Here is a 14,821-nt window from a genome sequence, read left to right on the forward strand (position 1 = left end):
AACCTCCATCACGTCCCTTATAGCCACAATCATATATTGTATATTTTTTGCCAATTTATGATCTATCTCTCTGGATTCACTATCGTCAACACAAGAATAAGAATCCGTGTCGGTATCAGTATTTACAACATTCGCAAATGGTCTCTAATGTGACCCAGAGGGGCCGCCCGCATAAGGAATAACAGCATCCTGAAAAATCACATCTTCCACAGATTTTCTCCAGCATGCAGCCTTAGATTCTGACTTATCTAATCTACGGTTAATCAGATGCATACTGTCCCGTAGCTTTTTCACCCATGCAGGCTCTTGGTGTGCCGGTAGCGCCACCACATTACAACTCTGTGTCCCTAAAATGGCTTCCTCCGGGGAGGAGCTCCCTGCCTCAGACATGCCTCACACGTGTACAACACACTCACAGACACACTGGGACTTAGTTTGGGGACAAACCCACAGTAAAATCTGTCAGAGGGACACAGGATAGGAGCAGCCAGTTCACAAACCCAGCGCCAGTATTGCCTGTGAACACAGTATGTCCACAGCCCAACAGCACTTTTAAATAGTAATATACACTATCAAATGCACCACAATCGCTTTGTGCCCCCCCTTAATAGCACCCTGTACTTGTCAGAAGTGGAGGAGAGGACCAGCGTGTTCTCTGCAGCCTGAGGTGAGAGAGAAAATGGCGCTGAGTAGTGTGCTGGCTGCCTGAGGAAGAAGCTCCGCCCCCACAATGGCGTGTCCTTACACTCAGTATACTACATAATATTTATACTGGCGGGGGTAGGGCTGTGCCAGTGGCATCTTATGCCCCCATTTAGCCAGTTTGAGGTATTTTTCTTGCTGCCCGGGGCGGCACCCCCCCCCCCCCCCCCGTGCCCTGCACCCTGCAGTGCCTGTTTGTGTGGGCAGCAATGGCACGCTGTGCTCCCGACAACCGCGCCGCACCTCAGCCGTCACTTACTTGATTGAAGATCATTCTTCTCATACTCACCTGTCTTCTGACTTCTGGCTCTGTGAGGGGGGTGACGGCGTGCTGTGGGAGTGAGCATCTAGACACGGCTAGCGTTCAGTTCCCTTCAGGAGCTAATGGTGTCCTGTCAGCCAGAAGCAGAGCCATGAAACTCTTTAGGAAGTTGATTCTGCTCCTGCGCCCTCAGTCCCACGAAGCAGGGAGTCTGATGCCAGCAGATCTCCCTGAAAATAAAAAACCTAACATAAGTCTTTTCAGAGAAACTCAGTAGAGCTCCTCAGAGTGCATCCAGACTGGGCACATTTCTAAAACTGAGGTCTGGAGGAGGGGCATATAGGGAGGAGCCACTTCACACCCAATGAAAAGTCTTTAGAGTGCCCATGTCTCCTGCGGATCCCGTCTATACCCCATGGTTTTGATGTCATCCCCAGCATCCTCTAGGATGTATGAGAAATAGTAGTAGTCCTCACTACAGAGAAAATGCACATTCATTTGGCGACCAATACTGCACTTTCATGGACTTCCGTCAATCATAGAATAGTAAATTGCTAATGAAAGTAGGCATCCGTTTTTAGGTGTAAGGCTTGCAGATGTTTTACTTCATTTTATCACCAAAGTCAATAGAGAAAGATAGAAAATTTATGTTAACTGTGTTCAATCCACTTTATAAAGCTATTTTATACACAAAGGGGTCCCTCCTTTGAAGGCTGCAGTGCTTATTCACTTGGGTAAAGATCAATAAAAGGTACACAAAAAAGGCCACTGCTTTTAAGGTTCACGAAGATTACGTTCTGAAGTCTATTATCATGAAGCTGTGTGCTTTTTTTCTTGAAGATTTTCCTTGAATTGCCTAGGAAACAATAAAGTGAAATACTTACTTATAGGTTTCCAAACAACTGTTTTATTAGAATGCCATTTTTCAAAAATACTACACATGTAAAAGTATAAATATAACTTTAAAAAAATTGTAAATATTCAAGAAATAACAATGTTTATCAGAAAACATACAAAAACCTTTAACCCAACATGATTTGATCCATTAAAACAGATCATATAGGCTCCACGCTGACAAAATCTAAATATTTATTATTTATTAACAGTTTCTTATGTAGCGCAGCAAATTCTGTTGCGCTTTACAATTGGACACACTTTACTTTAAAATACTTTAGTAACTACTGTTTGGTCGTATTACAAAAAAACAAAGTGGGGTAGGTAAGCGTTGTGCATTGGAGAATTACGTGTGCACTTTAACAGTGGGATCACTGTACAAAAGAATCTAAGGTATGTGAGGTTAAGGACCCTGAATGTGAATCTGTAGAGCAGTGATTTTCAACCTTTTTTAACTCGCGGCACACCAAACAATAGTTTAAAATTGGCAAGGCGCACCATCAGTATATTGGCCCTCAGAGTAAAAAAGAATCCACACATTGACCTACACAGAAAAAACAATCACATTGCCCCCCACATAAATAATGTTACTCCTTACATAAATCCTATTGTTCCCCACATAAATTAATCACATTGCTCCCCACATAAAATAACAAATATTAGCCCCTTCCTGTCAGCTGTCCTTCTCCCTGTCTCTCAGTGGCGTTGGTTGTTCATAGTGGAGTGCTGCAAATACTGAGCAGCGGATGGTCGGGCAGATGTGGGTGGGAAGGAAAGATGTGTATGCAGGCGGGTGAGCTGGCTGGGTGGTGAGACGATGCAGCCGTGACCTATGATGTCACACCGCCGCGTCTTCAATGCATCGGTCACACATGGAGCACGACTGATCCTCTAAGAATATTCTGGGCCACAGTTTGCTCTGGAGGTGCAGGCAGTGGCTCTGACTCCGCGGCACACTTTGCAGCTGGTCGCGGCACAGTAGTGTGCCACGGCACACTGGTTAAAAAAGACTGCTGTAGAGTGTGTGCGTTGTAACAAATAATACATGAAACACAGATAGGTAATATGAAAACTTTCAAAACTATGTTATTTATTAAAAGGCACACAATCTGCACATTCTCATTCAGGGTCCTTACCTTCTCATACACCTAAGATTTATATATACAGTGAGCTCACTCATTTATATATACAGTGAGCTTTAACAGTGAGCTCACTGTTAAAGTGCATACATAATTCTCAGATACACAAATACACAGCGCTCACTTAACCACTTTGAAAATCTACAATAGAGGCTGGACACATCTGTAGAGTGAGCTGCATGCCCCCATCCCCATAGTTACACCACTTCGGTGCGCAGTGTCTGTTTCCCCATCCCCATAGTTACACCACTTCTGTGCGCAATGTCTGTTTCCTCGATTACAATTTGGGTCTATTTGAATTACGGAGATCATTTTGAATGCACCATTAGGTTGTTCTATTGCCTGAAAACCATTAAACGTACAAAACACTACAACACACAGGGCAAGGCCGCCCAGCCTGTGTAGCGCTGCGATCGCTGGGGTTTGCTCGAGATTGGGGGTGCGGGGGTTTACAGAGTGGATCCCCACTTCCTGAGGAATCCCCAGCCTAGGCTAACTAGTTGGGAGGAAGGGGGGAGGGGGGGGGGGGGGGCTAATGCTTTGGCCAGGGTGACCAATCAAGTGTATTCCCTGGCTGAGGAATTAACCCCCCTGCTAGTCTGGTGCTGGTTCTTAAAATATACCAGGGTCGACTCAAAGTGCCTGGTGCTGAATATTCTTTTGGTGGGGGACCCCACAAACATTTTTTTTTCTGATTTTTAACTCTACTTTCACACACAGAAAAGCAGTGCATAAAACAGTGTGATCTGTACAGGCTATTCCAAACATGCTGCTCAAAGGCAGGTCTATAGAATTAGGGCACAAATTCACTGTGGTGACAAAATGGGTGTGGATCATAGGGTCGATAGTAACTAGGTCAAAAGTTATTAAATCGACCACTATTGGTCGAAAGTTACTAGGTCGACACGGTCATTAGGTCAACATGGAAAAAGGTCGACAAGAGTTTTTAATATTTTTTTGGTGTTTTATCCACAAAGTGACCGGGAACCACAATTAGTGCCCGTGTCCGCTCACCATGCTTCGGGAAAGGTGCCTCGCTCCACTACCGCAGGTTACTATTCCCAGTCGTAGTCCACGTGTATCGTAAAGTATGAAGAAGTAAAAAAAAAAAACGGGGGTGTGTATGTGACCCACGTCGACCTTTTCATGTGTCGACTAAATGACCATGTCGACCTAATGACTACATCGACCTAAAGAATGTCGCCAATAACGGTCGACCTAATGAGTGTCAACCTAAGTGCTGTCTACCTAAAGACCGGATACCGACAAAACACCACTGTCTGCATTGACGTAAAATCCTCTGTGGTTCTTATTTTTGCAAAGAATTACCCTGTTTGTCAGCATCACACAGGGTCTTCAGCAAGATTTGTCCTGGTAGGTTTCTCCAAAGACAGTTGGTAACCTGGGGTAACGCGGGTTGGTGACACAAGACCAAATCAATTTTTTATGGTCCATGTAATTGGAGCCAAAGGCATTGGTTTAGCTTATCATGAAATATGTGGACAAATAGATCAGCAACCCTGTCCACCATCACGTACTGTAACTGAACCTATAACCTGTTGTGAATAAGGCAATTCATATACATACAATTACATATACCTGCCGTGCGACTATTAATTTTAATAGATTTTTTATAGATAAATAACAAGCCATGACTGCCGCAGATCCTATGACTGACATCACCAAATGAACGATTCATGTCCACTCAGACAATGGGGTGATATATCATATCTATATGCTTATATTTATGCAGGATACCCCTATCGGGGCCGTAACCAGGTGCTGGCGGATGATGCGTAGCACACAGCACAATTGCACTGTAGGCGCACCATCAGCGTCCACCTCGTTTGGCCGCTGCCAGCAGTAGCGCTGAGCACTGCAAAACAGTATATCATAGCAGCTTTGCACCCAGCACCTTCTGTGCTGGACACACAGCTGCTGATTTACTTTACAGGTGGCAGCAGCAGCGCTCCTCGCCCCCCATCCCCCCCGTTCCTGCCTTGACTCTAGCTGCGCGATGTACACATCGGGCCAGGACGCGCCTCCGGCTCCTACTGGCGGGGAGCTGCGAGGAGTATGCTAAGGTTCTAACTTGCGGGCCGCAGCAGCTCCATACCGCGTTACCCGCAGAAACATCCCAGCCGCTGCCATGACCGCCCGTTCTCAGAAGAGGAGCAGCTCCGAGCCTCCACAGAGCCAATGGGTGAGTGCTATTCAGAAATCCTGAGGAGAGGGGGGGTTTAGCGGCAGCGGTCGCTGGGTGGGTGCTGCCAAATGTGTAAAAGAGTGGGACTCTGCTGCTTAATGTGTAAAAAAGGGGGACTTTGACAGCCAAATGTGTAAAAACGTGGGACTCTGGGGGTCATTCTGACCTGATCGCATGCTGCAGTTGTTCGCAGAGGTGCGATCAGGTGAGAACTGTGCATGCGCTGGCGCGCAGTGCGCCGCCACCTGCATGATGGCCGAAGGCCGTCGTTGCCTAGCGAGCACCTCTGCCTGATTGACAGGCAGAGGAGGTCGCTGGGCGGGAGTGGGTGGCACGGCGGCATTTTCAGGGCGCGGTCCAGCCAATGCAGGTGTGGCCGGACCATGCGGGGGCGGGCCGCAGTGGCTGCGTGACTTCACATGCACAGCTACGATCAACTCGGAATGACCTTCTCTGCTGCTTAATGTGTAAAAAAAGGGGGACTCTGCCTGTCTAAGGCATAAAAAAAAGGGGGACTCTGCCTGCCCAAGGCGTAAAAAAAAGGGTGAATCTGCCTGCTTAAGGCGTAAAAACAGGGAGACTCTGCCTGCCTAAGGTGTAAAAAAAGGGGGACTCTGCCTGCCCAAGGCGTAAAAAAAGGGGGACTCTGCCTGCCCAAGGCGTAAAAAAAGGGGGACTCTGCCTGCCCAAGGCGTAAAAAAAGGGGGACTCTGCCTGCCCAAGGCGTAAAAAAAGGGGGACTCTGCCTGCCCAAGGCGTAAAAAAAGGGGGACTCTGCCTGCCCAAGGCGTAAAAAAAGGGGGACTCTGCCTGCCCAAGGCATAAAAAAAGGGGGACTCTGCCTGCCCAAGGCTGAATGTGTAAAAAGGGGGAATCTGCTGCCGTAATCTATAAAAAGGGGGACTCTGTTGCCGTAATGTATAAAAGGGAGCTCTATCTGCCTAATGTGTAAAAGCGCACACTGGCCTTATTTTTTATAGGGGGGGGGGTGTCGCCGATGCGGCTTCTTGCACACAGCGCTAAAATGTCTAGTTATGGCACTGACCCCTATAATTATGTGACTTTATACATTATTTATGGTTATGCTTGAAACACATATGTCTGCTGACCAGTTATGCTGCACTTGTTGCCACGCTAATTACCTGGGAACTAATATATGGACACCAGCACGATTCGAGATTGGCTAGACAAACACCACTGATTATCTAACACATTAACTAGGACAGGGGACGCACCGCTGAAACAGGAATGGTCTAATTTACGGTCCATCCCTTTTAATTAAATGGGATTGGATAAAATCAATGGGATTGGATTCCATATACTGTACAGTATCTAACAATTTGACCTGTCAATCAATGTATGAATGAGGCGATTGGCCCCTAATGGTTTTCACAACCTGTATCTGGGAGTGAGGGGATCCCAGAATAGGATGCATGTGAACAAGCCCTATACATGGGTGAAACGCGTGTTTTGTAAAGCTTCTATATGGGTTCTCATGGTGTGCACATGACATCCGTTCACGATAGGCATACCATTATGTGACCGCTGACCATTTAGAAGACACAGGTATTTCTTCCCTTCTACTAGGCACTCTCTCATCATGCGGAGAGGCATACACTGTCCTGCAATTTCTAGTGATACCAGGACAGAGGTTGCTTACGCCATCACAACAGCGGAAGGGCTGCTGCTCTTATCTCTACCTGATGGCACCTGTCACTCTCTCACCATCTGTTTCACTGATATTACTGTCACAACAGATGGCAGTAGAAGTGGCAGGACTCTGCAGTCAGTCTTTCGCTACCTCTCCTTATTTACCTAGAGTCATGAATAGCATTGAATTCTCCATGCTGCTGTGTACCTTTACATACAGTATTATTGGGTAAATGTATTACCCGTTGTTATGGGGGAGAAGCGGTATCAGCACACGTTATGCGTGGGCAATGTATGAACGGTCAGCATCGCTGACCATTCCGACCCCTGCAGCTGTCGATTTCAACAGGTGCAGGTGGCAATGCCCATTCACTTCAGCAGGGACAGAGCTATCCTTGGCAGTGACGGGTTATGGCTCCGGAGATAGAAGGGGATCTCGCGTGAGTAGTGAGATCCCGCACTGGAGCCACCCGGGAAGGAGACACAGCGCTTCAGCACTGAGCTAAAGCGCTGTGTGCTCAGGAGACATTGCCGGAGAGGGGAGCTTTCACTCCCCTGCTTCGGCAGACAAGATGTTAATACATCTTGTCGATGTCCCTTCCTGCTTCGCCTCAGTAATGAGGAAGTGCCGCTATAATACATTTACCCCTATATATGCTAATCTTACAGAGCATTTTTTGGTATACATTTGTATGATTTCTCTGCTTATGATCTAAGGCAGGGGTGGGGAACCTCCGGCCCGCAGGCCATATACGGCCCGCGAAGCCGTTTGGTCCGGCCCACCAGCTTGTGTCAGTGAGACACGCTGCCACTCAGTCCGGCGGCAGCGTGTCTCAGCTGTCAGAACAGGGAGACGGAGGAGACCGCGGCTGTCGAGTGGGAGCGGCGGCGTGTAGTACTTCAAACCAGCCGCCGGTCCGTGAGCCAATCAGAGCTCGCGGACCGGCAGCCAATCAGGAGCCGCGGCTGCCGGTCCGTGAGCTCTGATTGGCTCTCGAACCGGCGGCTGATTTGAAGTACTACACGCCGCCGCTTTCACCCGACAGCCGCTGAGCCGCGCTCTCCTCCGTCCACGGTAAGCAGCACGGAGGGGAGAGGGGAGGGCATTTGTATACCTGGCACTGTGGGGGAATCTGTATACCTGTCACTGTGGGGGAATCTGTATACCTGTCACTGTGGGGGCATTTGTATACCTGGCACTGTGGGGGAATCTGTATACCTGTCACTGTGGGGGAATCTGTATACCTGGCACTGTGGGGGAATCTGTATACCTGTCACTGTGGGGGCATTTGTATACCTGGCACTGTGGGGGAATCTGTATACCTTGCACTGTGGGGGAATCTGTATACCTGGCACTGTGGGGGCATCTGTATACCTGTCACTGTGGGGGAATCTGTATACCTGGCACTGTGGGGGAATCTGTATACCTGTCACTGTGGGGGAATCTGTATACCTGTCACTGTGGGGACATCTGTATACCTGGCACTATGAGGGGCATCTGTATACCTGGCACTGTGAGGGGCATCTGTATACCTGGCACTGTGAGGGGCATCTGTATACCTGGCACTGTGAGGGGCATTTGTATACCTGGCACTGTGAGGGGCATTTGTATACCTGGCACTGTGGGGGCATCTGTATACCTGGCACTGTGGGGGCATCTGTATACCTGGCACTGTGGGGACATCTGTATACCTGGCACTGTGGGGGGCATTTGTACACCTGGCACTGTGGGGGGCATTTGTATACCTGGCACTGTGGGGGCATTTGTATACCTGGCACTGTGGGGGCAATTGTGGATCTGGCACCGCACTATTGGGGGCATATGTGTATCACGTCCCATTTTAACTGGCCACACCCATTTTTTTGGCGCGTGCGCGCCTCCGGCGCGCACACACAGTACCTCTAAGGGGCAGACCTACTGTGGGGCAGGGTAATTTTTTAAGTTGAAAATTTTTGTATGGCCCCCGAAGGATTTTATAAATATCCAAATAGCCCTCGGTAGAAAAAAGGTTCCCCACCCCTGATCTAAGGTATATCACACATACAGTACACGAGACAACAGCAACTTAGAATATACTAAAAGTCTGCATCTGTTATATTGTATCCAGATGAGACAACAATCCGATTCTCACTATGTGCAGGGCTCTGCTCTGCTTGTAGTTCCTTCCAGACTGACACTGAATCAAGCAGTTGGTTCCACAATCTGAGACACATTGTAGCAATTATAATGATAACGGTTACCGCAAGCCTGGTTCGTGCTTGATACTTATAAATAATTCTCTGAGGGCTAAGCAAGGCTACAGTATATGTATACAAATTGCCTTATTCACAATTATCTGCTTTATGTAATAATGTTTTTTTCCATACTGTATTATGCTATACCATTCTTAAGGAAATATTGCCCTGTAGACCTTTTATGATACTATGCTTATATATGTGACACAGAAGTATTCACTGTAATCGCAGGCCTCTACAATAATCATCTGTGTATTCATCACAATTGCAATATATTTCTCTACTCATCTTTTACTCTGGTAACCGGCATTGTTACTGAACTTAAATACTAATTAAGTGTGTAATTCAGACCTGCACTCAGCTGCCACATCTAGAGGGTCTGCGCATGTGCAGCGGCTATATTGCATGCCCCCTCACTATGCGATTGTGTATAGTGATTGACAGTGGCAAGTGTTTGGAAAGCAGCATTGCGGCTGCATGACATCACCTGCAGCTGCTCTGAAAAAAAATGTCACCGGACCGACCTTAAATCAATGCGTTTGCAATTAAACTGCATATGCATCGCAGGGCGACACCACACATACAGTTGGAGCCTCCCTCATCGTTGCTGTTTCTCCGTCTAAACGGAGGATTAGTCATGCCTAAGCAATAGCTCAGTTTGTTTAGTTCTTGCACGGACAGGCGCGTTGAGGCATGAACACATACACAGCATGCAATACACATTTTTACCACTGTGTGGCTACTGCTCCACTAACCCAGTACTGTAGAGCGAATAGCGGCGGACTGATCTACAAGCTCTGGCAAATGGTCAGTGATGACTGTATTGTTACTGTATACTGTACACACAGAACAAAGGCTAGATGCAGAGAGTCAATTTAAAAAAAGAGGCCAATAAATCAATCAATAAAATTACTGTATACAGACGCAAGCGAATGTGTTAGAGCAATTGTCTATTGACGTTAAGGTTATGTGAGCGTCCAAGTCCCATAGACTAATCAATAAATAAAAATAGTGTATACATACGAAAACGAACGTGCTAAAGCAATGGTCCATTGACTTTAGGTATACAATGCTGTATGTGAGCGTCCAAGTCTCGTAGCCAATACAGCAAAACCCATGGGAAGGAATCACTGCTTACATTTACACATGAGCTTGTACTAATTACCAGCAGGTCCTGAGAGCTTTTTAGGACACGTGTCCCTTATCAATATTATTAAAAAATGTTATTCATTATATATTTAAAAAAAATATATTGCCATCTTGTGATATTGAATATATAAAGTGACAACACACATATTGAACTATTTTATGAATAAAATTGTATATTTACATAACCAGCAGCTATTTGTAAATTTACATTGATCGTGCGCCCACACTGTTTTTATCTAGTTTGTCTATATTATATTGGTGGATACCCAGATCCTCCTTGTGTGGGCTGGCTTAAGATTTAATATAAAATAATTTATCATCTAAGTAGCGCCCACTTTTTTGTTGTATTTGGGATATGACATTAGAAGACTTTTAGCTTTGGCTTCTTTTATTTGAATCTGTTTGTCCCGGTTTAAACAGTCATCGCAGACCTTTTTAGAGAGCAATTTTCAAACATGATCTGAGACTTGTAAGGGTTATATATTCCAAGGCTAGTTTCTATTTCAAGACCACATCAGAGTAACTGCAATCTCATATTAGAGTAGTACTCTCATACATTTTTCTTAAAAATCATCCAAGACTCAATTACAATAAATAAACAGCTGACTTACTGTTGAATTTGCACTGGCCAAGGAGTTGTTGATGGAGTTGGTACTGCAGAAGTTGGACTCGCTAGCATTGCACTGTAAATATTAGCAGCAACAACCAGTATACAAAGTAGAATGGGTCCAATAATTGCACCTTCCAATCCCAGGTAGTAGGCACCTCCTGCCACTGCCAGGCCCGTCAAATAAGGATGACTACCACTATATTAGGAGAAAATATTACATAAGTAAGGCAAATTCTAAAGAAAAAAGGAGATTTATGGTAAGAACTTACCCTTGTTAAATCTCTTTCTGTGAGGTACACTGGATTCCACAGGGAATAACATTGGGGGTGTAGAGTAGGATCTTGATCCGAGGCACCAACAGGCTTAAGCTTTGACTGTTCCCAGGATGCATAGCGCCGCCTCCTCTACATCCCCGCCTCCAGGCACTGGAGCTCAGTTTTGTTAACCAGTCTAATGCAGTAGCAGGTAAAAGAGACGATAACCGTTAGTAGCTACAGACAACACATTGTCACAACAGGAGAAGGTAGCAGCGGCTAATGCCATACCAACCCAAAGAAGCTAAGTGCGTCAGGGTGGGCGCCCTGTGGAATCCAGTGTACCTCGCAGAAAGAGATTTAACAAAAGGTAAGTTCTTACCATAAATCTCCTTTTCTGCAGCGGTGTACACTGGTATTCCACAGGGAATAACATCGGGGATGTCCCAAAGCAGTACATGGGAGGGGACGCACTGTAGCGGCACAAGAACCCGGCGTCCAAAGGAAGCCTCCTGGGAGGTGGAAGTATAGAAGGTATTGAACCTTATGAACGTGTTCACTGAGAACCATGTAGTCGCCTTGCACAACTGCTTAAGGGTCGCACCACGGTGGGCTTTGATGGTAGCAGGAGCTGGAAGACATAAGCTTGTGCAATCACCATTCTAATCCATCTGGCCAGGGTCTGATTATTCGCAGGCCAGCCACGTTTGTGAAAAACAAAAAGTACAAAAAGAGAATCAGACTTCCTAACAGAGGCTGTCCTCTTCACATAGATATGGAGAACCCGTACCACATCTATAGGCAACTCTTTGGAGGACAATTCAGGAAAGATAAAAGCTGGAACCACAATCTTTTGGTTAAGGTGGAAAGAAAACGCCACCTTAGGTAGATAACTAGGGCACGTCCTAAGAACCGCCCGGTCACGGTGAAAAATCAGAAAGGGTGACCGACAGCATAAGGCACACAAGTCTGAAACCCGTCTATCAGACGCAGTAGCCAGCAGAAACAAGACCTTAAGAGTAAGCCACTTAAGGTCCACAGATTCAAGAGGTTCAAATGGAGACTCTTGCTAGACCTCCAGAACCACCAACAAATCTCAAGGAGCTACAGGCGGGACATAGGGAGGTTGAATCCATAAAACACCCTGAGGCAATGGATGCAGTCTTCCGACCAGACAGGTCAACTTCATTATGACAAACATTGAGTTCATTCTGAACCATAATTATTTTTGGAACAATGGTTAATTTTATCGCCAAAAGTTTGGAACGGCGATGGGAACATCGTTTGCGCCTAGCTACGCGAATCTATTCATAGCTAGGTGGGAAGACCAAGCCATTTGGACAAACAATCCATTTAAAGATGGCTTGATTTGTTGACAACATCTTTTTTTATTTGGGGAGGAACCGACACAGATCTTCAAAAATTCATCATACACATAAATAATAACAGCATCCATTTGGAATTCACAACAAACACGAGTAAAGACACAGTGACCTTTTTGGATTTGGAGATTTTTATTAAAAACAGAATTAATACCAAAACTCATATTAAAGAAGTGAGAACAATATTCTACCGAGTTCAAGTAATCATCATAAAAATTGGAAAGCAAGATACCATCAAGTCAATTGCAAAGAATCAGAAGAAATTGTAGCCAATATGAAACATGAGGAACAAAGGATACAAAGTGGAGGAACTGAATAAACAAAGAAACAGAATCAACCAAATGGATAGAAAGGATCTCATTAAGGGGGTCATTCCGACCCGTTTGCTCTCTGTGTTTTAACGCAGCAGAGTGAACGGGTCCCTGCTACGCATGCGCCGGCACCGTAATGGGCCTGTGCATGCCGGACGGCCGTAGCAGGACAGCGATCGCCTCTGCCTGATTGACAGTCAGAGGCGATCGATGGGCGGGAGGGAGCGAAACGGCAGAGTTTGGGCGCCGTTTCGTAGGCGCGGTCCGGCCAATGCAGGCGTGGCCGGACCGAACGGGGGCGGACGCAGCGGCTGTGTGACGTCACATCGCCGCTATGCGATGCCTTTGCACGTCTACGGGGAAGGGCCGGCAACTGACATGCGGGGCGTTCCCCCACATGTCAAGTAACATGATCGTAGCTGTGCTAAATTTAGCACAGCTACGATCAACTCGGAATAACCCCCTAAATACAAAGAAAAAGGAACAGATGAGTATACAGAGAAAATCAAATTCATCATCCACAGCAATAGGTATACAATATCAAATGATAGAAACAATGCTGAGCAAACATTGGCACATTCTAAAACTGGACAACAAATTGAAAGACTGCCTAACAGACAAACCAAAAATTATATACAAAAAGGCAAAGAATATTAAACAAGATCTAGTCACAAGTTATCAGAAAACCTCACCAAAAAAGAAAAGACAAAGGGTTATCACTACTGCCTTAATTGCAAAGCATGTAAACATCTTAGTATAACTATGACAAAACCAGAAGAACAATTCAAATCAAATAAGACTGGAAGGACATATGAAATTAGAGATCATCTAAGTTGTGAAACAGAACAGGTAATTTACCTTTTAGAATGCCCTTGAGGGCTACAATATATTGGCCAACCCAAAAGAAAAATCAAAATAAGGCTGGCAGAACATATTTACAACATAAAAAGAGGACTTGGTACTCATAGTGTGTCAAAACACTTTCTGGATTTCCACAACAAGGACCCGCATGGCTTAAAATTTCTGGCAATCAAAAAAGTATACAACAACTGGAGAGGGAGAAACATCATAACAGATCTATTAAAAAATGAAACAAAATGGATCTTTGAGATGAAGACTTTCTTACCCCATAGACTTAACATTGATATTGAATGAAATGCACCGCGCCCCAACCCCTCAGACTGGCATCCATTGTCAGGAGGACCCAGTTGGAGATCCAGAAGGGACGACCCCTGCTCAATCGTTTGTCCTGTAGCCACCACCTCAGTGACAGACGAACCTCCGGAGTCAAGGAGACCTGATCCGGTGAGACAGGCCATCCCACTTGGCAAGAATCGGCTTCTGCGGAGGGCAGGAATGAAATTTAACATACTTTGCCAAATTGAAAAAGTAGCAGGAATGTGGGACATCCTACTGTCAGGGAACTTTAACTATCCTGATATAAATTGGAGTAATGATTTATGTGTAAAAACTAAGAGCAGCAGGTTTTTAAATATATTGAAGGATCAATTATTGACTCAATTAGTTGAGGACCCAACTAGAGGTAAAACAATTCTGGACCTAGTTATTACCAATAATGTGGACATTATATCACACACTAAAGTTTGGGAGACCCTGGGAAAGTGATCACTACATGATCACATTCGACATCAGTTTTAAGAAACATATCTATAAGGGAGTGACCAAAACATTTAACTTTAGAAAAGCTAACTTCAATATGCCGAGAAGGGCACTAAACGACATTGACTGGGAAGTTTTGTTTCAAGGTAAGGACATAACGGAAATGTGGGAGGCTTTTAAAGGGTTGCTTGAAAACAATATTCACAAATTCATTCCCATCAGCAGTAAACGCAGGAGTATTAAACAAAAAGCAATGTGGCTTAATAAGGAGGTCAAGGAAGCAATGGTTAATAAGAAATGTGCTTTCAAAACATTTAATTCTAATGGAGGGGAGGAGTAATTCTGGTATTACAAGGAATGCAATAAAAAATTTAAAAAAGCGATAAGGGCAGCTAAAATTATAATGG

At 45.4% G+C, this 14,821-nt stretch overlaps 1 protein-coding gene across 5 annotated transcripts in view; it reads right to left on the bottom strand.

Annotated features, from left to right (window-relative positions):
* Positions 1–1,538: 1,538 nt before the first annotated feature.
* The window catches only part of TMEM245 (transmembrane protein 245), an 879,931-nt gene continuing 866,648 nt past the window's right edge, over positions 1,539–14,821 (bottom strand). For 2 of the 5 annotated variants that reach the window (XM_063922719.1, XM_063922718.1), the window contains 2 exons: positions 10,849–11,043; positions 1,539–1,820 (listed from right to left, as the gene is read on the bottom strand). In XM_063922719.1, coding sequence (XP_063778789.1) covers positions 1,775–1,820; positions 10,849–11,043 — 241 coding nt within the window. In that variant the 3' untranslated portion in view covers positions 1,539–1,774. Of the gene's footprint in view, positions 1,821–10,848; positions 11,044–14,821 lie in introns of those variants that run through there. The other 3 variants (XM_063922723.1, XM_063922720.1, XM_063922721.1) reach the window with 2 other exon arrangements.

This window comes from Pseudophryne corroboree, chromosome 5 (genome assembly GCF_028390025.1).
Source record: "Pseudophryne corroboree isolate aPseCor3 chromosome 5, aPseCor3.hap2, whole genome shotgun sequence".
NCBI classification, from domain to species: Eukaryota; Metazoa; Chordata; class Amphibia; order Anura; family Myobatrachidae; genus Pseudophryne; species Pseudophryne corroboree.